The following is a 24,884-nucleotide window of genomic DNA, read 5'->3' as shown; positions in this document are numbered from 1 at the left end:
TAGAACACTTAGAAAAATGTTCGACAAAAAAATTACAGATGGAACTCTAGACCTCACACGATAGTAAGAGGTCTAGCAGACCCGACTACCATAGCACCATAAGGGAGAGCTATAGCGGCTATACTTATTCATGCTAGGAATGATGAGAATGAAATGACTAACTGTACGTGTTTAGACCTCTGTAAACTAGATTGTTTAACCTAATTAATTAACCAAGTGAATACTTAGGTTTATTATTCAGATTTAGGTTAAAACAATAACAATCATATCATGTAAAGCAGTGGAAATATAAAGAACACAATTATATGATAACTTAGGAAAACCAAACCTGTAAAAAAAACCTGAGAAGGAGTTAACCTAGCTATCCTCAAGGTAAAACAACAAATCCACTACGAAAGAATTGAAATTTGTACAATAGCGACTTGGACCACTAACATCCTATTGTTAACTCGAGTAGAAAACTTACTACCATGACCCTATGATAGCTCCGAGTCCACGGACTACTTCTTTCTTTAGTCTTTGCAAAACACAAACATCCACGTTTGTGATTTTGAGATCCCACTCAAAAGTTTAGCAACACAAACTCTCCTGTTTGTGACTCCAAGACCACCCTTGAAGGTTTAGATCATCAACACCTTTGATGACTAGAGAAGGCAACAACTTCTACAACTCCAGATCTTAAAATTCTTCAAGTAATAACACCGGTAGAAGATATGAGATAACTTTTTAGGAACAAAACTCTAAATACAAAAAAGGCACACTCTTCTCTCTCTAAAAAGCTTTATAAAAAAATGCTTAGGGTTTCCTTATATACTGGGAGAAGTAGATCTGAAACCCTAATCCTTAATGGGCTTGAACTACTATTTGGGTTTAATTAAAATTCTACAGATACGACTTTCAATCGGTCGAGCCCGTTCTTCAATTGATCGAACCAGGCAAATTTTGAAATCTTCTTTTTGTAACTTGTATGTTCTTGTGTGTTCACGATTTGCCAATTGTTCTAAACTTTTAGAACATAACACTAACGATGCAAGGATGCCTCCAAGAGCTATGTTGGCCCTTCAAAGAAACCCTCTCTTTCACACTTTGTTTAACCAATTAGGGCTCAAGAAGGAATCAAGAAGAGGAGCAACAGAAGCTTTAGTGTCCATTGCTACTGACTTCGGTACACATTGCCTCATCGCTGAAGCTCACGCCAGCCAAGATTTCTTAGAGACCACCAATTATATCACCTTTACTGATGAAGATATGGAAGTACAACATCTTGATCACAAGAGACCACTATCTGGCTGCTCAACTAAATGATTGTCATATACGTAGAGCATTAGTTAATACTGGTGTGTTGCTAAAATTCCACATAATAGAATCGCTGCAGTCCCTCTCGAAGTTTCTGGTTTTGTTGGAGTTCAAGAATACACCCTTGGAAGCATACAACTGGTCTTTAGGGTGAGGCCTATTGTTGCACTTACAAAGTTCCATGTGATTGATTCAGCCAATGCCTCTACACCACCTAAAGTATCCAGCAGCTCCTCTGTAATCTCAGATTCCTTATCAAACAACCCTAGTTCCAGTGGACTCACTACTCCCATGCTAGGTAAAAAACAAATCTTTTCTACATCTTCAAGGGTGACTGTAGTCTCATCCCCAAGGAAAGAAAAAATTATAGGTATCTGGATTTCCAAAGGTGAACCATATCCCTATACATGTTCCAGCCACGGGACACCACGACTGCTTCAAAAATGTTGGCATTCTAAATGATTTAACAAAATCTCTCATCTGCAATTTCTTGATCCACCCAATTAGACCAACCACTAGTTGTGCCACGAGGGCACATGAATTAAATAGGGGCTGGCAGGAGCTCTTTCCACTGGAATTGCAAATCCATTACACCAGTGGCAGCTAGAACCCACTTTGTCTCATGGTTGGGAGCCTCCCCTTTGGTATCCATTTCTTAGAGTTTCAAATAATTTCATCTAAACCGTTCATCCACACTCTATTGTTAGAATATGTTATTAACTTTTTCACACTAAATTTTCTTATTTGGGACAATAATTTTTATACTATTTTCATCAATCTTGTCCTGATTCATTAACAAGTTCTCCCTTTCTTGTGAGAATTGATATGAATACTTTTTAAAATTGGAGTTGGGTTTTTTTTTTATTTCAACCTTAAATTTTCCAAAATGTTATATTTTAATCTCAATTTTTTTAAAAGGCTTCTTTTATATCTTTTAATTTCAGATAATTTTATTTAAACCTTAGAATTTTGGATAACTTTCATTTCATTTAAAGTTTAAAATAAATTTCATTGAAATTAGCTAGTCATATCATATGCTGTTTAACAATAGTATTATAATAGATAAAATGTGATAGAAGGTACAAATGAAACGTTTTAAAGAAACTTTTAAGGTTTAAATAAAACATGTTGATTTTTTTTTTTTTTTTTTTTTTTGAGAAGGATAACATTTTGAAGTTTATAATTTGAATGAAACAAACTCAAAATTATAAAGTACTTTACCCTATATAATATTAGTAAATTTCTGTATTAAGTTTAATTTGTAATACTTTAATAATATCTTTAGGTGGTGGTCGTTTATCATGTGGCCCGTGGACTAAGTGCACTAGTGCTAGCAGATAACTCCATACAAGGAATTTGAATTGGGTTCAGACCCAAATGCTTATCGACTTCAACGGCCTAAGGGCTCGTCTAGAGATGTGAACGGGCTCAGATAGGTTACCCATTTGTACATGCAATAGATTAATCCCTTTTTCTTTTTCTTTTTTTTGCTGAATTCTTTTCTTTTGGTACTAAATGGATTCTACCCAAGAATTTCTTGCTTCATGATATATTGCCACATCTTAATATATCCATGAATATGATAAAACCCAGCCTGAAATAGTCACAATCATTTTAACAGAAATTTGAACGTCGCAAAAGATCCTTCTCACCACACACCCAATTAGGTAAGATAGCCAAAAGTCAAGAGTCTTGTAGCTCAACTGACACATCTTGGTATTTTCAATAAAAAAAAGTCCAAATTTATATCTCCACCTCCACCTATTGAATTCTTATAAAAATAATAATTTGAACATGGCTAGAAAATAAAAAATAATTTATTTGGACCAAAAGTTATCTATATTCTACCATCTAACCTCCTCCCTTATACCAAAGTAGTGAAAATGTAGAAAAGCCAGACGAGCATATCATGTTGACATTGAAAGAAAATCGAATGAATCCTATAGGCTCGTAATCAAGGGGAACATCCGAACATGCCCATAAGGGGCTATTCTTACTGTTTTCGGCAACATTTTCTTGACCATTCGTTGCAGGAGTCATTTAGGACAAGATTGTGTTGTCTATCATGAAGCTACAAATTTTGGCAGATAGATACTTGACGTCCTAGTCCTCGGAAAATTGAAGGGTTTGATCTTTTTAATTATCTTGTATAATAATCTTATAAAGTACTCAAGTCAATGATTCAAAATACTTTTTGTGGTTGTATTTATTTTAAATTAGAGAAATGCTACGTTCTTAATATTTTTACAATACTTCCTTAACAAATTCTAAATGGTAGGTTGTCACGAGTTGTTATTGGTGGGACAAAAAAGTCATTTCAGTAGTATATTCAAATTATTACGATTATCAATGGTACACCGGACTTATTTCGATATATATATATATAACATATCATAAACAATAAACAAATATTTGTAAAATTGTACCCTCTGTGATGCCATATAATTATCAAACACATTAATTTAACTTCCATTGGCTCCTACTTTTGATCCAAAATGTGAGTTATATTTAGCTCAATCAATAAAATCTAAATAATATGGGTTTGAATTTTGCATACACCTAACGGAAATCTATCATCATGGCAAGATGGTAAGATCAATTATATAATCCATAATATATAATTTAAAATCTATAATATCTATAAAAATTAAAGGTTTCAATTTTTTGTTGATTTCTTCAAAAGCTGTCACATATATATATTTCCAAGTGCTTATTAAAAAACCCATCAAACTCTATATTTTTTTAAAAAAAAATAAAGAATATTATAAAAATTGCAGGAATTACTAGTTATTTCATTCCTATCATATTTATAAAAATAAAAAAGAATAAAATGCATTTTTGTCACCTAGCCATACTAGCAAGGCACTATAATTAACTCGAGTTTAAAAGTAAAAACCTTTCCATTTATGAGGATATGTCATTGAAGAGTACCTCTACTGTATTCTTTCTGTTATATCTACGGTGTATATGATCTTTAACTTTTAACTTCCGGATAAAAGTGACTATTTTATAATAAGAATAATTAAAAAAAACAAGTGGCTCAGGCTCAGCAACTCTGCAAGTGTGCAGCAATCTAAGTAAATTTATTGCATGAAAATTCCATGCATCCTGCTGTCACGTAATGACTTTAATCTGGACCCTCACCACAACTTTTTCATGCAAAAAACTTCTCGAGCTACTCAAAAGAGCCCTGCCTGCAAAATTCATTAGAAACGATTTGGTTGAAAACAAGGGCGTCAAAAATAACGTCACTCTCACTCGTCGCTTTCCCAACAACAGTGACCCTTTGAGACTGGCAGATCTGACGGCTGGCAGGGCTTTAAGAGCGCGAAAATCAATGCTCTAAGATCCACACACCTGTAAAGATGTTTGAACGAGAATGAATGATAGTGTAATGATGAATAAATAATTTGACATTCTATGTGTGTGTTTGTGTTTGTGTGTGTGTGACAGTGTAAGCTATTAACTCTGTCTAGTACTGATGACGCTGCACAACCCACAGTACGGTTTCTCTTCCCTATATTGGGGTTGAGTAGCTCAAGGCTTTTTAGGCTCAGTCTCTGTCCATTCTCCATAATATTACCACTGCTTTTTTACTTCTTGATGCCTTCAATTTCTTTCTATCCTTGTAATTTGTCCCCAACTTTTTGATTTTCATATATTTTCCCTGACTGTTTTTGAAAAAAATTTAAAAAACATATAAAATAGCACAATTTGTACTACAGTTGTCTAAGTAGTAGACTATGAAAGGTGGAAAAAAAAGTGGTGATATACGTGAAAATGATAAATAACCAATCATAATCTGACAGATAAGATAATTATGCCAAAAATTATAACAATTTATGTGGCACTAAAATTACTCTCGTTTCTTTGGTGAAATCTGGTCTAGATTCATTTAATAGCTTTAAAGGATTTATCTTATATATATTTAAAGGTCTCAAATACATTCACTCCAATCCAATCCATGAGATGTTGGAAATGTCTCTTGGGTAAAAAATAAAATAGTATGATTAAAGATTAAGATATCACTTGTTTATATATATATATATATATATATATAAAAGCTATTTATTCTTCTTTCATACGTGATGGGAAAAAAAAAGACACCCATTTGGAAAAAGAAAAAAATTCTTTTCCTAACCAAAACAAACAAAAAAGAAAAAAACAAGGGGATGAACTACTTACATTATTAACTTGGAACCCTTTTTTTTTTTTTGATGGGAAACTTGGAACTTTTTGGTTTGAACTACTATGTTGTCATGTGCAGATAAAGGGCAAACATTATGTGATGGGGTCATGGGTTTGAAAATTGAAACAAAATGTCTCCATAGCGTGACTGTAGGTGTCTGGAATTAATGAAGCAAATTTCAGAAGTTGAGAGTTGCTGAAAACAGGAAAGAGTCAAAAGAATAAGAATAATGCATTAGTATAGTTTTATTGTTTTGGATTTAAAACCTTTGGATTGTTAAGTTGTAGATGCAATTAATGTGGACAGTGTTCAAATGCTATAGGTTGAAAGAGCCTACTGATGCAGTTTGTTTGAGCTGTGAGCTATTTAATAGATATTTAAATAGCATGGTCTTGTTACTTCTCTTTTCAATTAGTAAGGATAGCCCCTATGCCTAAGTGATAATAATTGGATTGGCTACAAATTGTGACTGAAATAAAAAAAAATTGCTTCCATTGGAATTCATAGAAAACCAACCAATGTTTGATTTCAATATGTGCCAACCAAAATGAACAACAGCATTTACAAAGTTAAGAACTAATTTGTTGGAAAAGTTGGTATAGGTTCAACCACACCAAAATTCTTATTAACTTTTCTTATAAAAAAAATGAAAAAGAAAAGAAAGTTACTTTATATAAAGTTGACAGAAAGGACATTCTGTGGCAAAGTTCCAATTTAAGGGTTATTTAAATTTAGAAACATATGGGTCATTGCAGGTAGAAAATTAGCATCTAATAATTAATCAGTGAAAGAAGTTGAAGGATTAAACCTGTATTATGTCTGAAGTCTTATCCTTGATGTAGACATTCTGAAGCTTAAAAATTAAAAAAGATATAACCAGCTAAACCTTTATCACCTTTTGTCAAATCATTAAGGACATGCATCCTGAGAATTAGTCTTTTTGAGATTGAATGTGCTTTTAAAGAGGCAAGAGTAACATAAACGATTAGGGTGTAACCAACTAAATGTATACAAAAAGCACTAAATTAAGAACGTTGATGGAAGAGGAGTATTGATTATATTGATAACAAGTATCGAGCTAGGTAAAATTTGTTAAAACTCTATATAATTAATTAATATCTGTTTCTGAAGGTAAATTGGCTCAATATGTTTTTAAAAATCTAAAAAGGAAGCAAAATTTTTCATATGAGAAATGATACGTACATAACATTTTCATAACACTTATTTCACAATAAATCTTAACAGATTGTTATTGGCTGTTATTAGTAAGAAAAAAGTAATTTCAATGATAAATTCAAATTAGAACCAATAACAACATACGACCTACCTAGGCAGGGATAGAGCCAGAGTACAAACTTAGGGGGGGGGGGGGGCAAAGCTTAATGTAAAGCTTATAATTGTAGATGCAATTTGAGATTTGCAATAAACTAATACCAATTTAGGTGATTTTTCAAATTTTAATTTTAAGTTTTTTATAAATTATGACATCAACATTAGAGGTTAGCAACAATAAACCATCAATATTAGCTTATGAATAATGCTAGGGATACATCCAACTATTCACTTGAATCCACAACATGCCTTACAAAAATTAGGTTAGTCCTAAACAAAAAGCCAAATAAACATATCATACAAACCACAACAAACTTTTTTTAGAGATAGTTTTCAACCTATGATATTTAATAAATTTTGCTAGTTGAGCACTTGAGCTACAACAAAATAAAATTACAACAATATTAATATTCATTCATTGCACAACATGAAAATTTACCATTATTCTACTGAGTAGGATCGCTAAAGTCAAACAAAGTGCAAACCATCAATTTTAATTTTTCTCTTTTCCCATTAGCCTGCCTACCCATTAACTTCTCTAATGATAGCCATACATTTAATTTCTAAAACATTAAAAAAAATCATAAAAGCAAAAATCCAACTTTATTTTATTTTTTTAATCTTTCTTGTTTCACCTATTCCATTTTTCTCATTGTACCCGAGAGTCTATGACCAGCATATTATTTAAATATTTTTTATTAATACATAATCTTCTCTCTCTCTCTCTCTCGAAATCTCAATGAATTTTATCTCTATCCTTTACTAACATTTTCTATTGACACTTATCTCTTCTCTATATAAATCTGAGGTTTTTCTCCCTCTCCCACTCACTCTCTATTCTTACTAATGTTACGGCTTGAATTATGAAGCGGAAGTTGAAGACACACTTAAACCCAACACTAGCGGTAGTGTCAACAACAAGGTCTATTCAATTCCACCATTGATTCTTGTTTCAAACCTTGATCAAATAATATCAGATCATTTAAAAGAGATCTCACCCAATTCTCTCTCACATACATATATATGAAGAAGAATTTTTTAAAAAAGTTTGGGGGGGGGGGGGCATTGCCCCCAAAGTCTAAACATAGCTTCATCTCTGTACTTATGATTTGTTATGAAAGTGTTGTGACCATTGCACTTATCTTTTTCATTTAGTTGTAATTAGGCTTGATAAAAGAAGAAATTATACAATATGAAAAGAGGATCATGTCAGTAATGTTTAGCAATTCTCCACCCAATAAAATATATGCATTTTTTATAAATAACATATTCAACCCACCAAATCAAAATTGAGTTAGACCATACTATGCTAGCATATACCTCAGCCACGGAATATGATGACAACTACTAGCTACCTCCTTGACAATCCACCCTCCATCTTATCTCCCTCCTCCCCACCACCATCCAATCCCTCCCTAGTATCACCATTCACCATCTTCCCTTTCATGTCCACCTAAACGAAGACAACCTAATCCTCACTTATACGAATTACGATCAATACTGTGTAAAGAGATTCATTAGCGATGTCAAAATCACATTAACAGACCCACACAAGATAATTTTAGCTTTAGGCTACGGTGTATCCTTTTTTCATTAGGGAATTTGAATTAATCTTAGAATTAAAACCCTACATATAGAGGAGATGCCACTGACTAATGCAAATAAAAATCATTGTCCTACTGAGAGCATTCAACTTTTTCCTCTATCAATCACAACTTGTCATACGCCTTTTCTTTTTCCTTATTAAGTGATTAAGGTTAAAATGGAAAAATTCATACACATGACATACCACATGTGGTTGAGCATAAATTGAAACCCTAAAATTGATACCAAATATTTTTATTTGACTATAAGGATGACTACATCACTCTTTTGACAAAATTTCCTTTCTATTTAATAAAATGCCCAAGTGGAATTTCTTTTATGAAGCTTCTCCATCTATATAATCAAAGATGTCAAGTCTATAATATAAATACTATTTCAATATATGTATTGGAACAAAATATTTAGATATCGTTTTGTTCTTGCTTACTATTTTGGGTTTACTGTTATTTTTAAGAAATATATTTATTCTATGACATAGATATATCTAACTTATTATCACATATAATTGTATATAGTATATAGATCAAACAAAATAATAAGCCGTTTTTAATGTCTTTATTACATAAAAGATAGTAGCACCAAACATTAATAATTTTGATTTTCTTTTAATTTAAAGTATTTATTTCCAATTAATTGTCCATGAGCAAAACGAGAGAGAGAAGAAGAATGAAGATATAAATAAATAAATTTGTTAGGAACCTACTGGTTTCTAAATGAAATGAATAGAAATTCTATTGGAATTGACTTAATTTGAGTTAATTACCCCCAAGTGAAACATTAAGAGAGAGATTTACAGAGAGAAATGCGCAAAGGCAACAACTTCATTATTATTTTAGATGATGCAAAGAGGGATTATATGGATCTATTTATAAATAGCTAACCCTAATCTAATTGACCCACATAGTTTAAGACTATTAGTTCATGGATCTCTCATGTGCGCTCTTACTAACATCACATTGTGTTCATAAGAAATACACATGATTAGTGTGTTAGACTACTAACCAACTCACTATTACTTATCTAATTGTAACTAACTAGTATTAATTAACTTTTCTAATCTAATCCAACCCTTGCAATCTCATCCATCTAAGTTATTTGAGGCTCCTAACATTTCTCTCTCCTTCAGAAAACATCGTCCTCCAGGTTTTGTTGTTATTGTTGTTGTTGTTGTTGTTGTTGCCAAATGTGAGTGAATCGTCCATGTGCTTTTTGATCAAAGAGTATCTTCCAATGGACCAATACTTTAGTGGCATCATGATCACCATATTCATATACTTCTTTTTGATAGGCGGCCTCCTGTACATGAAGATTCTTTCTAATTCATGGATTGTCAAACTTTGCTTAAGTTCTTGAATCTTCAATGATTCTTCGATCTTAAAGGTCTCTTTAATTCTTTGGACCTCGGAATGTTCGTGAATCCTCATAACCTTATTTAATTCTTGAACCATTAAAATTTTTAGCTCTTGCATCTTCTATTCATGGATCACTGGCACTTGGATTGTCAGTTCTTGAATCATGAACTCTTGAGTGGGAGAATAAAGGATTGGCATTCGAAATTAATCATGTAGACTAGATATGAAGTCCACCCAATTTGTGCATAATCCTGATGCCTCTACATCCTGAAACCATTCCCATGCATCTCCTTCCATATGTAATAAGAGGCAATGGAAACCATGAGAGGTGGTAGAGTGTTGTCAAGAGCAAATAGTTCATAGACCTAGAGAAGAGGCACAATGAATCCGGTCATCCCAAGATCAAAGGATCTAATATCAATTGTTAGGAACCCATCGATTCCTAAAGGTAGTGAATAGGAATTGCATGTGAATTAACTTGATTTGAGATAGCCACCCTCCAAGAGAAAAGATTAAGTGGGAAAAAAGTAGAAAGGCAACAACTTCATTATTATTCAAGATGATATAGAGAGGGACTACATTGATCTATTTATATATGAAATTCCCTAATCTAATTTACCCGCATCGCTCAAGACTATGGGTTAATTAATCTCCCATGTGTTCTTACTAATATCACATTTATTTTTAAAAAATATACATGTAATAAATGTGATTAGTGTGCTAGACAATTAACCAACTGACTATTGCTTATCTAATTGTAACTAACTATTAAGTAATTTTCATGATCTAATTTAACCCTTGGGATCTCATTCATCTAAGCTATTTAGGGTTCCTAACAAAATTTAAAAATTCATTAGCCAAAACAGCGTGAAACAAGACAAAGTACAAAAACATCTTGGAGCAAACTAAACTTTAAATTGATGTGTAACAAAGGAGTAAAATGTAGTGGTTTAAAGCTTGGAACAAAATGTAATGAAACAGAGTAAATGTTTAAAATTTTCTACTTAAACATAAAAGTTAAAAGAAAAAACAATCGAAAAGTTATAATACAATCCATTACACACTCTGAATAACTAAAAATAAATAAAAATAATTTTTTATTATTTATATGAAAAAACCAATAAAAAGGTGGGAAGGGGATTGTAATGATGAAAGCAATAATTGCTATAAAGGTCCCATGCAGACGAGAGTCGTATTTTTTTTTTTTTTTTATGGAAAAAAAAAATCAAGATCATCATGTTATGTTACAATTTATTACAAGCTATACAAGCCTACGTTTGTTTGTTTCGTCCTGTCTACCCTACTACCCCCACACGCTTTCTTTCTTTTCAAAATGTCCTACAGTCACGCGCAGCTTGGATTTATATCAGTATAATTTGATTGGTTGTATGACAATACACGCGTCTAGGAGTCGAGTGGGGGAGAAAGAGTTAAAGACTGAGTGTGTTATTAATTGCTCCCATATGACTTTGTAAAGCTGACTGACAATTTCTTAAAAGCATTTCCCTGAAAATAATATTTGTCAAAAAAGTGGTCACTTCACAACTCAACACACTTGTTGAGACTTGACACTTAGACCAACCAGTAGTTGCCGCATGACTCCCCCCATTTTTTTACAATCCCTTCATTCTAGGGTTTGTTTCTACCTTGGCACATTTTGGGCTTTGTTTGTTTAGTTGGAAACTTACTTTTATATAGTGTTTTTAATCTTGTAATCAAGAAAAAAAATATTTAGAATTTCTATGCACAATTGAGTAGATACGTGCATTGTTTTAAAAACCGAACAAGATCGGCTAGATGAATTGAAAATTAGCGACTAGTTCGGTAAAAAAATAAACAATAAAATTCGATCAAAAACCAAGAATTGAAAGCAAATCCAATTTTGAACCTGTCCAGTTTTTAAAATTATGAATAAGAGCATAAAATCAATCATTTTTTAAGTTTATTTATTACCTAGTTTTCTTAAAATAATTTAAAAATTGTTGAGTTGTGAAGTTGTTGATTTATATTTGGAATTACTATTAATATTATTTATAACTCGATACCTTAAACTTTGTAAAAAGATTTGCAATTCTAAAGTAATAAAGTATATATATATTTTTAAAAGTTACTACATTGATTGTTGAACTTTGAATTGCATGGTTTAGATTTTAACTTGATATATAGAGTTCCTTTCAGGGTTTGCTTTTGCTACTTTTGGTAATAACTTTCGTTAGTGACTTCGTGTCTATGGCTTTTTAGCACTTACTATTAGATAAAAATAATTTGGTTAGTATTAATTAATTTGCACAGTGCGTCTCACACTCGCTGCCTTTTGGTTTCAAATGCAGGGATATCAGATATGTTATGACTCAGTATTAGGTCATGTAATAAGCACTGTTATTTATACCTATTGGTGTAGGACCTCAGCAAAGCAAACAAAAAAAAAGAGAGGAAAAGTCATTCCTATTATTCCTTGTAAATTTTAACAGCGTGACCTATTCTCTAGCACTTTCCACACCCACATGTGCAACGCCTTAGTTAATCACTTATCCTAGTAATTAAAGAAAGACAAAAATTCCTCCAATTTCTAGGTTAACATATCTTTTCTCCTTTTTCTTTGTCTCCTAATGAGAATTTTGCAATCTCCTAAAAGTGGCTGGCCAACTATTAGAAGATGAATCAACTAAAAATTGCTATTTGAGTCCCTCAATTTTGAGGTAATATACATCTAATACATAAGATACTTTTTTTTTCTAAGGTGTGTTCGCTTTTAATCCATCAATTTAAAAAAATTCTAATCTCAACCTCTAAATTTCAAAAATAGAACGAGTTGGCTTCTATCTAATTTTTTGCTGACTTAGCTAATGGTTTGCCAAGTAATGTTAATATTGATAAATTTCATTTTTATCCTTTAAAAAATTGAATTCATTTGATTTTTGTCCTGTAAATATTAGGTTGGTTAAATTTGATCAAATGATTCAATTTTTCTCCCTACATTAGGGTGCCTCAGCATTCCAATTGTGAAGTAAATGGAAAAATAGATGTATAGAAACACTAAATTATTATATTTTACCATTTTAAGGGGGAAAAATGAATTGAGGTACTATATTTAAGAGATCAAAAATGCAATTTGTCTAAAAATAAAGTCACTACACCCACAAGTTGAAGTTCACAATGAATTGTGTACCTTCATACTATGGGACAAATATGATATATTTTATGAATAGTCAATTAAACTGGTAAGAGAAGGTATATGGTGTATCAATCACATATAATAAACCCCATGTAATTAAGAGGATAATTACATATGACTGAAACATATAGAAGTTTTGAACTAGCAAAGTACAGTTGTATATTTCCTAATTCCACTTGATTTTCTTTGTAAAAAAATTTCAATTTTGGTATTTTCAAATATTTTTGGTACTAGCCACTTTGGTATTGGAATGTAGGCATCATGATAGCCATTTTACAACTCAAACTTTGGAGCCAAGTTTATTGTAATTGAAGTGTCGACATAAATTGCAAAAACTTTCGGCAATGGCTTAAGTGGATTCACTTTGCCTTAAAGTTATTATTGTGTATATGTGAAGCTGCCATTATAGTAGCAAAATTGAGAAGATCCCATCATGATAATAGTTTGATTTTAGTCCTTTTTTTCCTTCTCTTTTTTGTAGGGAAAATGATAAGAACATTAATGTGGCGAGAGAGATTTTTCAAGTTTGGTTCTCTATGCAGAAAATAGAGGACTTCACTCAAGTAATTTATTTCCCAAGTCCCAACTAAAAAAAGAAAAGGAGTGCCTAGAACCTCAAACCTTTTTGATTACCACACAAGTTAACGTAGATGAAATATGCCAAAATTCTTTTAATCAGAATTAATGCAAGGGTTATTTTGTTAACATGACAATATTATTATTGTTATTATATATATATATATATATATATATATATATATATATATATATATATATATATATATATAGGCTTTTCTTTTTTCCTTCTTGGTCATGAATTAATGTGTAGAGTATTATTGATGATTAGAGTGGTAAGTTATAAGACATACGCACAATAAATAAATGGACGCATTACTATATATAGTAGCTGGATATGGTAATACTTCGTATTCATTTTGGTACAAAAGACTCCTTCACAAAACAACGATTTTTTGGCCTAATATCAATATGTACATGCCATAGGCACAATATCTTTTACTTTAATAAGGTACATCTGATCTGACTAGAAAACAAAATAATGGTAGCTAGGAATCTCACTGTACAAAGACTTCATGTTCTTTGCTTCCCCGTTTTGTTCCCAACTTTTTCTTTAGCGAGCTATCTCTTTCCAGTCATTCTGTTTGAACTTTTGACTAATTTGTGAGGTAATTGACATTGTAGGGTTCTTTTTTTCCACAAGAATATATAACCTAATTAATAATTCAGGAAAATTCTAGGAGAGAAGCTTTTTGCAGCACTTAATACTTAAGAAATTAGCACCATTGTACCGGGTGGCATATAATCAAAACCCTAAAGACTGAATTCATTTCCAGTCCTTACTCCATATTGATTTCATCTAAAAGCAAGTGAGCTGCTACACGTTTGATGATGTGTATCTGTGCTTTCTTTCTTTCTTTCTTTTTTCTCTCTTTGGTTGTATTTTATTTTTAATTGTGAATGAGAGATTTAAAATCTAGATGTCTCTGTGAAAAATATCACCCAAACCCGATGTCATTAAACTATAATACTCTTGGCCTATGCTTTCTCTTAATATAGGAGAGATTGGAACAAATATCACTAAATTTCTAGGTGGGAAAACAAAAATTTCTTGTAATCTGACAAACTATTGAGCTAAAAATACGATTTCCTTTTAAGGTACGTCATAGCTTACTTTAATACTATAACTAGATTAAAAATGAAAATTCAATATGGACAAAGTAAAAAAAAAAAAAACAAAACAAAACAAAAGAACAGATGGAAAGAACAAAACCTAGCAATATGCCTTCAGATATTCTCTTTAATGAAGGAAAGTGACTTCTCTTCTTACTATAGAGTAAAGACTTTTATTAGAACCACATGTATTAAAATCCATTCCAATATGCGGTTTCATAACCAGAAACTGTGGGAAAGCGTAGCAAGCTAAATATACAGATATTTCAAAATACATTGTCTGCTCAAATTAATGTTGATTGCAACTTTATTTCCTCTTTCAGAGAAGCTTCCTTTGGTGGTAAAATGGCAGTTAAATTATAATTTTGAACTCTCTTTTTGAAAAGTTAACTGTGCCACCAGTCTCTATCCATACTAAATTTAAAGTGCAATGACAAAGGTAATCATTATGAGAATAACGTTCCTATGTTTAAGAATTTTGGCATTATTTAATAGGAATATCAACTTGTAGTTTGATTCATAATGCTTTAATTCTAACAATAACAAACAAAAAAACTTTAATTCTAAAATTTTAAGACCCATCACGAATCCTCAGCAGATCTTTGATATATATATATAGACTCTGGTAAACTAAAAAAGGAAAAAAAAATTATAACAAATCCTTGATGAAGGTACTGCAATTGCCAATTGCAAATAGAAAAATGCATTGAAATTTTTTTTTTTTCTTTCTTTTGCCATTCTTTATTCTTATGTCTTTAGTTCAAAATCTTTTCAAAGCTCATATCCTCAAGTCTTTCTTTTCCTTTGATGATAAAGCGTAAAGCATGTGACAAAGCCTATGAACGAATGGAGCGCCAAATCCTTTGGTAAAAAATACTAAAATATTTCATAAAATGTAAAGTGCTCCATTACAATTACCAAGGATCACTTTCATACTTTAAGATAGTTAAAGGTCTTTTTCTCTCTCTATCTCTCTCACTCACTCATTCTCTCTCTTTTCTCTCTCTTTCTCTCTCTTCATATGAGTGCAAAACATACAAAATCAATTAGATTTCATATATTTACGTAGGAATATAATATGTTGATTTGGATCTCAGGTCTGATAGGAAGGACATGCTTTTTTTTCCACACCTCCTTCTCCTTTTGTTGCTTTCTGTCTTTCTTGTCTCCTTGTCTTTCTTTAGCTCTCCTTTTACTTTTCTTTTTCTTTTGTTTTCTTTTTCATTTCTTTTACTCTGGGTTTCTCAGCGGGTACCTGATTCTCATCTCCAGCCCCCCCTTCACTGTTACAATGATTTCAAAATGAGTAATACTCAAAAGAGACTTCAAAGTGGTCTGCCCAAAGTGAACTCCAAATTAGGCTTCTTGGGGCTTGCCCCTGAATGGTTATTTGATGAGCTTACATCTGATATTCTTTCATAGCTTAAGCACTTTGGATCCATGTCCTTCTGAGCCAAAAAAAAAGAAAAAGAAAGAATAAGAAAATGATAACAAGGAAAAAAGAGATGCAACAAATACAAAGAGAAGCAGCATAACAAGTGTGTGAACTGAAGAAGGGAATCAAAGGACAATTGACTCAGAGAATAATAGAATATTTATCAATTAAAAAGAAACATGCCTAGAGTAAATTAGAAAGCCTGTTACAATATGCATGACTAATGTACAACTCTCAAAATATTATTCCCTAACATCATGACCATGAACATTATAGAATGAACATTTTCTTTTCTTTTCTTTTCTTTTAACATTATAATATGCATTAATCTGTTTGACCATGCATGATTATATAAGGGTCTACACCATCTATGAAGGTCAACATTGGTCTTGATGAGTCAAATGGGTTAGGTTTTTGTTGCTAGGCTGTAGATCATTAATGGATTTTTTTTTCTTATCTTAATTTTATTTTTATTTTTGAAGGACAAAGGGAGGTGGGGTGGGAGGGAACATTTTAGTATTTTACAAAACAAAAATCCCTTTCTTTTGTAGACTAAAAATGACAATCCTGCCCCTTAAATTTGTAGAGGAATAAAGCAGCTTTTGAAAGTTTTTTCCCCTCCTTTCCTAGCTCTTTCTAATATGCATGATTTGATAAAGAAAGATGAAAACAAAAAATTCTTTCCCCATAGCTTTCTTTTATTCTATCATTCCCATAGGTATGCGCATAAGTGGTAAAATTTTCAAACAAAAGGTCATTTGGAGAATGAAGGTATGAATAATGGTACCTCAAGAGATGGTATGTTTCCACAAGAATCCCTTGGTTTGCCATGCAACCATGCTTCCCTGCTACAAAATCAAACACAAAGAGAGAATATTTCCTTTCAGTGGAAGCCATGCAGAAGAAAAAAGCAAACTGAGAAAAGAAAGCTATCTTTTACTGTCTTGTTTATAGTCTATCACTTTACATTTTTGAGCTGATTGAAATAAAGGTGAACCTATCCCATGTGATTGCCCATTACCCCTAACAAGAGACTATACAAAGAAGTTTCAAAGGGCATAAAACTTTAGCACCAAGATTTCCACTAATGGGTCCATCTAATGGCTTAGCTTTGATAATAAGTTTTCCAAATGTAGGCCCCATTTAATTCCCTATATTTGAACCCCACAAAATCCAAGGGAAAGAGATATCTCCATTTTTTAGGTGGATATTGTCAAATGGGATTTACAGGTCTTGGAATGGTAGGAGAAGAGTGGGTGGGTTTCTTTCTTTCTTTCTTTACTCCTTTTAACCCACTGAAGGGATTATAATTAGCCCATCATGGGGTTTCAGTTTCCATGTTTGTTGACAGACACAGCAAAGCGTAGTGTAATAATTTCTTTTTGTGATTTCTTGCATGCAACTGTGCTTTTTTTTATGCGTATGAGAGAGAGAGAGAGAGAGAGAGAGAGAGAGAGAGAGGTTCATACATAAAAGACACAATTATGATTACTAGAGAATATTAAGTTTATATGATGTTTTACAGCCACCGTGCTAATATATTCAACAGCAATATATGAGGAGCAAACGCCTTAGGAAAACATAGTTCCACAGTTACTAGAGCAATGAGAGAACTAACACCATGCTACAATTTAATATAGAACCTCTAAGTTACATAGGGAAATTAAGTCCTGCTAAGGATTTTCAAATACAAATATTGTTTGCATAAAAAAGTCATGCATTTCTTGTTTGACATGTGGTTATTATAGTTAATACTTAAACGCTTACAAGTACAAATTAATGCATCATCAAACACCATGCTTTAATGGGTTTCCAAGAGGAAGTTATGTTTCAAGAAACTGGACTTGAATTGCTTTGGAGGTTTGCATGAGGTTGAGGTGCCAAATTTTTTAACCTTCTAATTTTTCAAGCGACCAACCAGTGGCACTATAAGAACATTGATAAAATATTTTCAACGATAGAGATAATAAGCAAGCTAGATAGATTACCTAGAAGAATTGCTCCAGAGACCTTGATAGTCTTTGTCTTGAGCAGTTGGTCGTCCTTGCTGAATGGATAGCTCAGGCCTCCTTGGGTTCTGAATTTCAAACATTAAATCTTCAGAAGTATCTCCAGATGACCCATTTTCAAATACGTCCGATTGTCCTTTTGTAAACGATAACAACAAAAATTAGAGGACAAAAAGAAGAAGAGGGGACAATATAGGCGACAATATGTTATTATATCATACATTTGTTGACTTAATCATCTATTAATTCATAGCTTTCAAAAGAAGATTGGACTTTTGAGTTTTAACCTGAAGAAGCTGCAGCTCTATCTGTGGTCTTCACGGTTCGATACATCTGTAGTAAAAACCATAGGAATTAACCCAATATAAGAATAAACAGTAGTGTTAATGACTAAGAAAAACATAATTTAGATAAAGAAATAACACAGTGCTTTACTTGGTCAAAAATAATGTAGTACATTACACTTGGATAACATATATTTGTACAAAAACATAAAAATCAGAAAGATTTTTAACCAAAAATAAAAATAAAAATCAGAAAGAAGACAAAAAAGAAATATTAAAGTGCACAGTTAACTATCCTCTAGACATGATCAAATACAGTGCAAGTACATGCTGTAGATACAGAAGCATTTATGGGGCTGTAAAAAAATAAAAATATATTATGTATATTGATGTGCATACATGCATGGATGTATGTGATTAACCATGGTTAAGAAAAGCGTGGTTAGAAAACCCATCTGAGGAAGACATCATTGAGAAATGATGGTGTTCTGTACTTGTTTATTTTCCTTCTTTTTTTATTTCACTCCCCTTCCAAGGTAAAATGCTTTTATTTGGTTTGGGGATTAAATAATGGTATGAGTGTGAGCTTGTCTCGGCTTGGGTATGACTCATTTTGAATTCATTCATTGGGCTTTGTCTTACTTGTTTTCTGAAATCGATAATACTCTCTCTCTCTCTCTCTCTCTTCTCTCTTCTCTCTCCTCTGTTAGTATTGATTTTTTCTTTTACTTGGGCTGGTTCATTCTTCCAAGCAAAAAGCTGTTTATTAGCTTGCAGAAGCAGAACCATCAGATCTAGAAAAAGAAGTGCTAAGGATATAAGAGACCCTCAGTTAGCAAACCATTGTAATTAGAAAAATACGCAATTAATACCTTCCTGTAGCCTAGGATGTACAATTGCGAATTTAGTCTTACAAGCACTATTAGAACTGCATTCAAAGACTATAAACCAACTTAAAAGCAGAATCAAGAAAGAAATTCATGAGAGATATACAAAACAAGAAGTTTCAGTACATTTTTCAAATTTTCTCTAATTTGAACAGTCAAATAAGGAAAACTGATTTGATATTGTTGAAAAATGAGAGCACTTTTCTACCTGTAAATGAGATTTAACATGTGCCAAGGTGAGATCTTTCACATCCATAAGCTCAAGAACTGACTTTGGTGTAGCCCCTAAATCCCAAAAAGAAAGGATAAAGAAAGGAACAAAAGAACAAGTAATTAATAAGTCAATTTTTTTTTAATATATTTTAATTTTCCCATTCTTGAAGTATGCTAAAGAAAAGAAAGCACAATGGTGTAAGAAGAAAAAGGGTAGCGAAAAAAGAAGCAAAAGCAAGAAGAAAGGAAGGCTGAAAAAAGAAAAAGATTTTAAGAAAGAGTTAAAATTAAGTTGCTTACTTTCATGGCCACCCAATAGTTCAACAGCATGAACAAAGCGCGCATGGAGTGTAGTAGTCCATCGCATCCGAGGTGCCCTCATGCTTCGTTTAGCTGGAAACCGTGACAGAAATCTTGATCGCAGTAACCCTTGAGACTGGAAAGGACTAGAACTTGATGTAGTGTTAGGTATAGAAATAGAAGAAGGTTGATGCGAAACATCTAAAGGCTGTTGAGCAAATGGGAAAGGAGGAGGGTTTTGGTAAACTGGAATTCCTCTTATGGGTCTCAAAAAGCCAAGCTCTGGACTTAGTCCTTGAGTTGGTTGCTGAAACAGTGGCTGGTGATGGAGTTGGTGCTGGTGTTGGTTTTGATGGTGAGAGTAGTGGTTTTGTTGTTGAAAGGTGTGAAAAAGATTGCCATTACCATTTTGGAGATGATGATTGTGGTTGGTGAGGGAAGAGTGATGATCAGAAGGCCTTGGATTGGACAAGGAGAGCTCAAAACAGGTGTCAGGTTTGGCCATTGAGGACATGGAGTTTCTAGAGTCGAAAGCTCTCTTCCAAAACCCCAAATCCACTTCTTCTTCTGTACCTCTCCTCCAACTTGAAGTGGGTTTGTTGTTTGGAGGGCTGATTTGCAAAGACAAATCTGGTTGAGCTGGGAATAACTCCATCAGACAAGTCCACACACTAAAGCCTCCCTTGTCCTTAAAATATCTCTTCTACTTCTTCTTGCTGCTTTTCTTTTGGTTGTTGAACGTTATAATAATAGCAGAATGGATATCAAGGATCACAAAAGATGAGCCTTTGAGGGGGGAATTCTTTTGTGATGATCTGGGTAATAAGAGTTTTGGATTTTCAAGTGAGATTTCTGGGTTCTCTTTTTTCAGATGGGGGGGGTTTGATCAATTTATGAGAGTAGTTGCAGAGAGAGGGAGAGAGAGAGAGAGAGAAGAAATGACAAGGTATGAAGTGAATGGTTGTTTCTTTTGTGTGAAGTATATGTGAGAAAATGACACTTGAAGAGCTGTGAGTGAGAGAGAGAAAGAGAGAGAGTGTTACTTTTTGTGGACGTGGGGGTAGGGTACTAGGGTGAAAAAGGAAAGAAAGAAAAAGATTAGAGAAAGAAATAAAAGTAAATAAGTTTGGACTTGATTCTTTTTTACTACTACTCTCTTTTCCTTTTGTTTTCTTTGAAGGGGAGAAAGGTAAAGAAAATTTTTAGTGTACACTTTAACGCGTTTATTTGTCTCTCTACAAATTATACTTGCTTTTCTAACCTCACGCACGCACAAACACACACTCATTTTGAACTCAAAAACTATGGATGGTGCTACTTTTCACAAGCCCTAAATTCAACATTTCTCTAGATCTATGTACACGGATGACTGTTGTACACTTGTTTCCATATCCTAAGGTTGATTAATTTCCCAATTATAACCACTCATTGTGATCATGATGAACCCTAATTCCCAAATCACATCATTCGTCTTTGTTTACCTTTAGTCCCAGCATCCCTTTTCTTTGTCATTTTCTCTTTATTTTCACGTGAGAATTAAGATATATTTTTGGGTTGTTGACATGTTGTAGGAGTAATTTTAAAATTACACTATTTTTCACAATTATCTTATGTGTTAAGCTGTGATTAGTTGTCTTTTACTTTCACATAAACCCATCAATTTTTTCTCCATCACTAAAAGTTTGCCACATTAGACTTGTGACTCAAAAGGGCGTGGTCCTAAATATTTTTTTTCGCTGTTTTAGGATGGTCCTCCTCATTCCTTAGTAAGGGTAGCAGTACAAGTCAAAATTATCTTTCATATAAATAGCTCTATAAGGGTATGGATGTCTTTTCAAGTATAGTGCTCCAGTTAATCAAAAACACTAATTAATGTAAATATGTTTTGAAGACAGAATGCAGAGCCAAACTAAATCACCCAACAAACTGAATAAATAAAACCATCTATTAGCCAATTTAGAGTTATTTTCTCCCAACTCATAAGAATAGAGTTTGGCTTCAAACGTGTTTAAAGCCTTAGGCTCTAACCATGCACCAATAGAAAGATGACATTTGTACTTTTCATGTGCATTGCACATAATTCACTTAACTCAATTAAATAAGTGAGTTATATACATTGCACATAAAATGGTACTTGTCATTTTTCTATTGGTTGTTTGAGCCTAAGGCTCCAAATATGTTTGGAACCAAACTTTTTTCAACTCATAATGTGGCAAATTTAAGAGACATTCCATGTATAATTTTAAACTTTTAATCATATTAAAAAGAGATCTACATGCTACTATGAAGTATCCATATTAGAGGTACCTGGAATAGGAGTTTATACTCCCAAAAAAAAAAAGTGTTTTAGAGATTAGAATCCCATGAACCTATGCATCCAAACTCCAAAGGGAATTATTTACACCTAAAAATAAAAGGACTCCACATCATCATAAATTTTATTGTAATTGGCCAATTGAGCAAGGACTCTTGCCAAAGATTATATGGATGGTAAACATTCCTTGTCTCACTTAACTCACCTTGCCTTGTTCTGTCCTGTGTGGATCTTCCTCGCCTTGAGAGGAGACGAATTTTCCTCATCATGCCCTAACTTGCCTCAAATGTAAATATTTTTTTTTAATATTTAAATTATATATATAATTTAATATATTTAATACATATTGTATTTATAAATTTTTTTGCACATATTCTATTATGATTCTCTAAAACACTCGATTTCTCTCTATGCTCTTACAACTTTTTATCATCTTTATGTTTCTTTTATATCTCATTAATGACAAAGTCACCTCATTAAGAATGGTCAAATACCTCAAGCTCGCCTCGAACCTACCCTGCCTGCCCATGCTTGGGGCAGGTTTTCCCCACCCCGAAGAGAGGACGAGGTGGGGATAGATAACCCCTAATCTAACCTAACTTGCCTCATTGTCATCCCTATAAGATTATATTGCTCTAACTCAATCGATGCAAGTTTTCATTTCTTAACTTGTGAATTTATTTACTTGTACTATATTGTACTCTAAAACCCTATTAATTAAGACAATTCCAAAACCCACTTTAAACATAAATAATTACACAAGTTGATAAAAAAAATGTTTTCAAAAAAATGTTCACATTATTTTTACTTGCTGAATGTTTGGGGTTTTTTTTTTGTGTGTGTTTTTTGAGAATCAATTATTGGTTGTTGACTATATAATCATAGGTAATTCTGATTCTACTTACGAAATACGTAACCGTTCGTATTAGGATCCTTATTTTTATGGTTTACTTTTCTGCTTAATTTCTTCTCCAAATAAAAAATTCTGCTTAATTTTTTTATATCATATATTAATCAAAAATTAAAGTTTAAGTTTAATATTGTTATAAACCTTTTTTTTAGAAGAATTTTTATAAACCTTTTACTTCTCTTTCTTCACATATGGTTTCCCAATCCAACATGTTACTACCAAACGAAAAGAAAAAAAATATAGAGAAAATATATAATAATGTATCACGTTAGTGATGTGGTGACGCTTGTCATTTATATCAAAAGGTGTTATGCATAACAAAAGCTAGCTATGCTACTTCCTCTTATCACAGGCTAATTCATAAAAACATAAATTATACTTGAAATGTTGCTTTTAGGCATAATAGAAAATAAATATCATGAACTGCTACTAGTTTATCTTATGAAAATCTTCTAGTGTTTTTTTGATAAATTTTTCTCTCCTTATAATCGGTGAGGGAGGACAATTTGAACCCAACTTCTTCTCATTAGAAGAATCGGTCAACGTTAGGGCCGTAAACGAGCCAATCTGAGCAAAGTATTGAAAGTTCAGGCTTGTTCATTTAATTTGATTTATTTCAAACATGAGCCAAGCTTGAGCTCATCACCAAATAAGTTTACATATTCAATCTTGGTTTATTATATTGTTGCTGAGGTCCAAATATCACAATATTTTACCAAAGCCCAAAACAATGCAAAAAAATTGAAATCTAAAAACCATGTGAGCTTTGAAGGAAAAGGAAAGGCCCAAATTCATTAAAGTCAATGGAAAGCGGCCCAAACCCATGAAGGGACAGGCTTCAGGCCTTATAAAACAAAGAAGGAAGAGAAGCTCAGCACAGCCCTTAAGTGAGAAAATCGATGGGGAATCTGGAGGGAAAACTAAACCAGGATACTTGAGGATTCCTAGAAGCCTGGGATTCTCGGGATATGCAGTAGGGCTAGGTTGGGACGGAGACAGCTCAAGGAAGAATGCCCAAAAACACAAAGAACAAGAACAGATATGTCCCATCAGCCACCTAATGATGCAGAAGAGGGACAGAAGACTTAGGAACTAATGCTGTCTGAAAAAAAAGGTCTAGTACTTCACGGAATCCAAAGAGATGGACTATGAAGGAAAGTGGCTGGGGATCTTTCAACCTGATGGAAAGGAATTTGCCCATTTAGAGGAAATGACAAAAGGGAAAGCAGTCAAAAGGTAGGTTTGAAAAGTAATCTCTAAAAGCTTTGGGAAAAGAAGGATCGAAAGTCAGCCCTTAGGACCTCCCAGAAGAGGAAAGTCAGCTAGGGGCTTTTGGAGAGAAAACCTCAAAAGGGGAAAATAATGAGAAAATGAGGAAAGGACCAGCCACCAATGTTGCTGACACAACATTGGTTCTGGTACCCAGAGCAGCAAATGGAGGGAATCAGTGGTACACCAAAAACCCTAAGATGGCACTATAAAAAGAGAAGGGTCCAACAGTGAATTAGAAGGAAAAGAACCTTTGAAAAACTTTCTTAAGATTCAAAAAGAGAGAAAAGAGGGAAAACACCGTCCGAGATCCTAAAATAACCACTAGAGAATAAACTTGGATTTAAAAAAATTCAAATCTCGCAAGTCTTAGAAGCCTAAAGAGCTATCTAAGTTTGTGATTTTTAAACTTGTTTGAACCTTGTAACACATCCTAGTAAGCATGATGTATTAAAAACTTCAGAAAAATAATGAGGCATTCCTTCTTATCCTAAGGATACCTAACGTTTACTTCATTTTTTCCTTCTACTTATATCATTTTACGTTTCCTTACTATGCAATACGTGTATATTTTCTGTTTATTAGTATGTATGTGTTGTAGGATCCACACTTTGTGCACAACTTG

General features: G+C 32.8%; 1 protein-coding gene across 6 annotated transcripts; it reads right to left on the bottom strand.

Moving 5' to 3' along the window:
• Positions 1 to 15,500: 15,500 nt before the first annotated feature.
• Positions 15,501 to 20,734, bottom strand: LOC142614065 (putative transcription factor KAN2). Of its 6 annotated transcripts, none has more exons than XM_075786605.1 (7): positions 19,767 to 20,730; positions 19,462 to 19,538; positions 18,370 to 18,415; positions 18,062 to 18,218; positions 16,861 to 16,921; positions 16,042 to 16,083; positions 15,501 to 15,921 (listed from the first exon to the last, which is right to left on the bottom strand). In XM_075786605.1, the coding sequence occupies exons 1-7, from the start codon at positions 20,419 to 20,421 to the stop codon at positions 15,919 to 15,921; spliced, it is 1,041 nt and encodes a 346-aa protein (XP_075642720.1). In that variant the 5' UTR covers positions 20,422 to 20,730; the 3' UTR covers positions 15,501 to 15,918. The 6 variants fall into 6 exon arrangements, with proteins under 6 accessions (XP_075642720.1, XP_075642719.1, XP_075642718.1 ...); XM_075786604.1 differs by having other exon boundaries at positions 16,042 to 16,086; positions 19,767 to 20,729; XM_075786603.1 differs by having other exon boundaries at positions 15,501 to 16,083; positions 16,861 to 16,918; positions 19,767 to 20,734.
• Positions 20,735 to 24,884: the final 4,150 nt, after the last annotated feature.

The sequence above is a fragment of the Castanea sativa genome, chromosome 10 (assembly GCF_040712315.1).
Source record: "Castanea sativa cultivar Marrone di Chiusa Pesio chromosome 10, ASM4071231v1".
NCBI lineage: Eukaryota > Viridiplantae > Streptophyta > Magnoliopsida > Fagales > Fagaceae > Castanea > Castanea sativa.
Note: the sequence above shows the minus strand (reverse complement) of the source record. Positions and strands in the feature narration are given on the sequence as shown.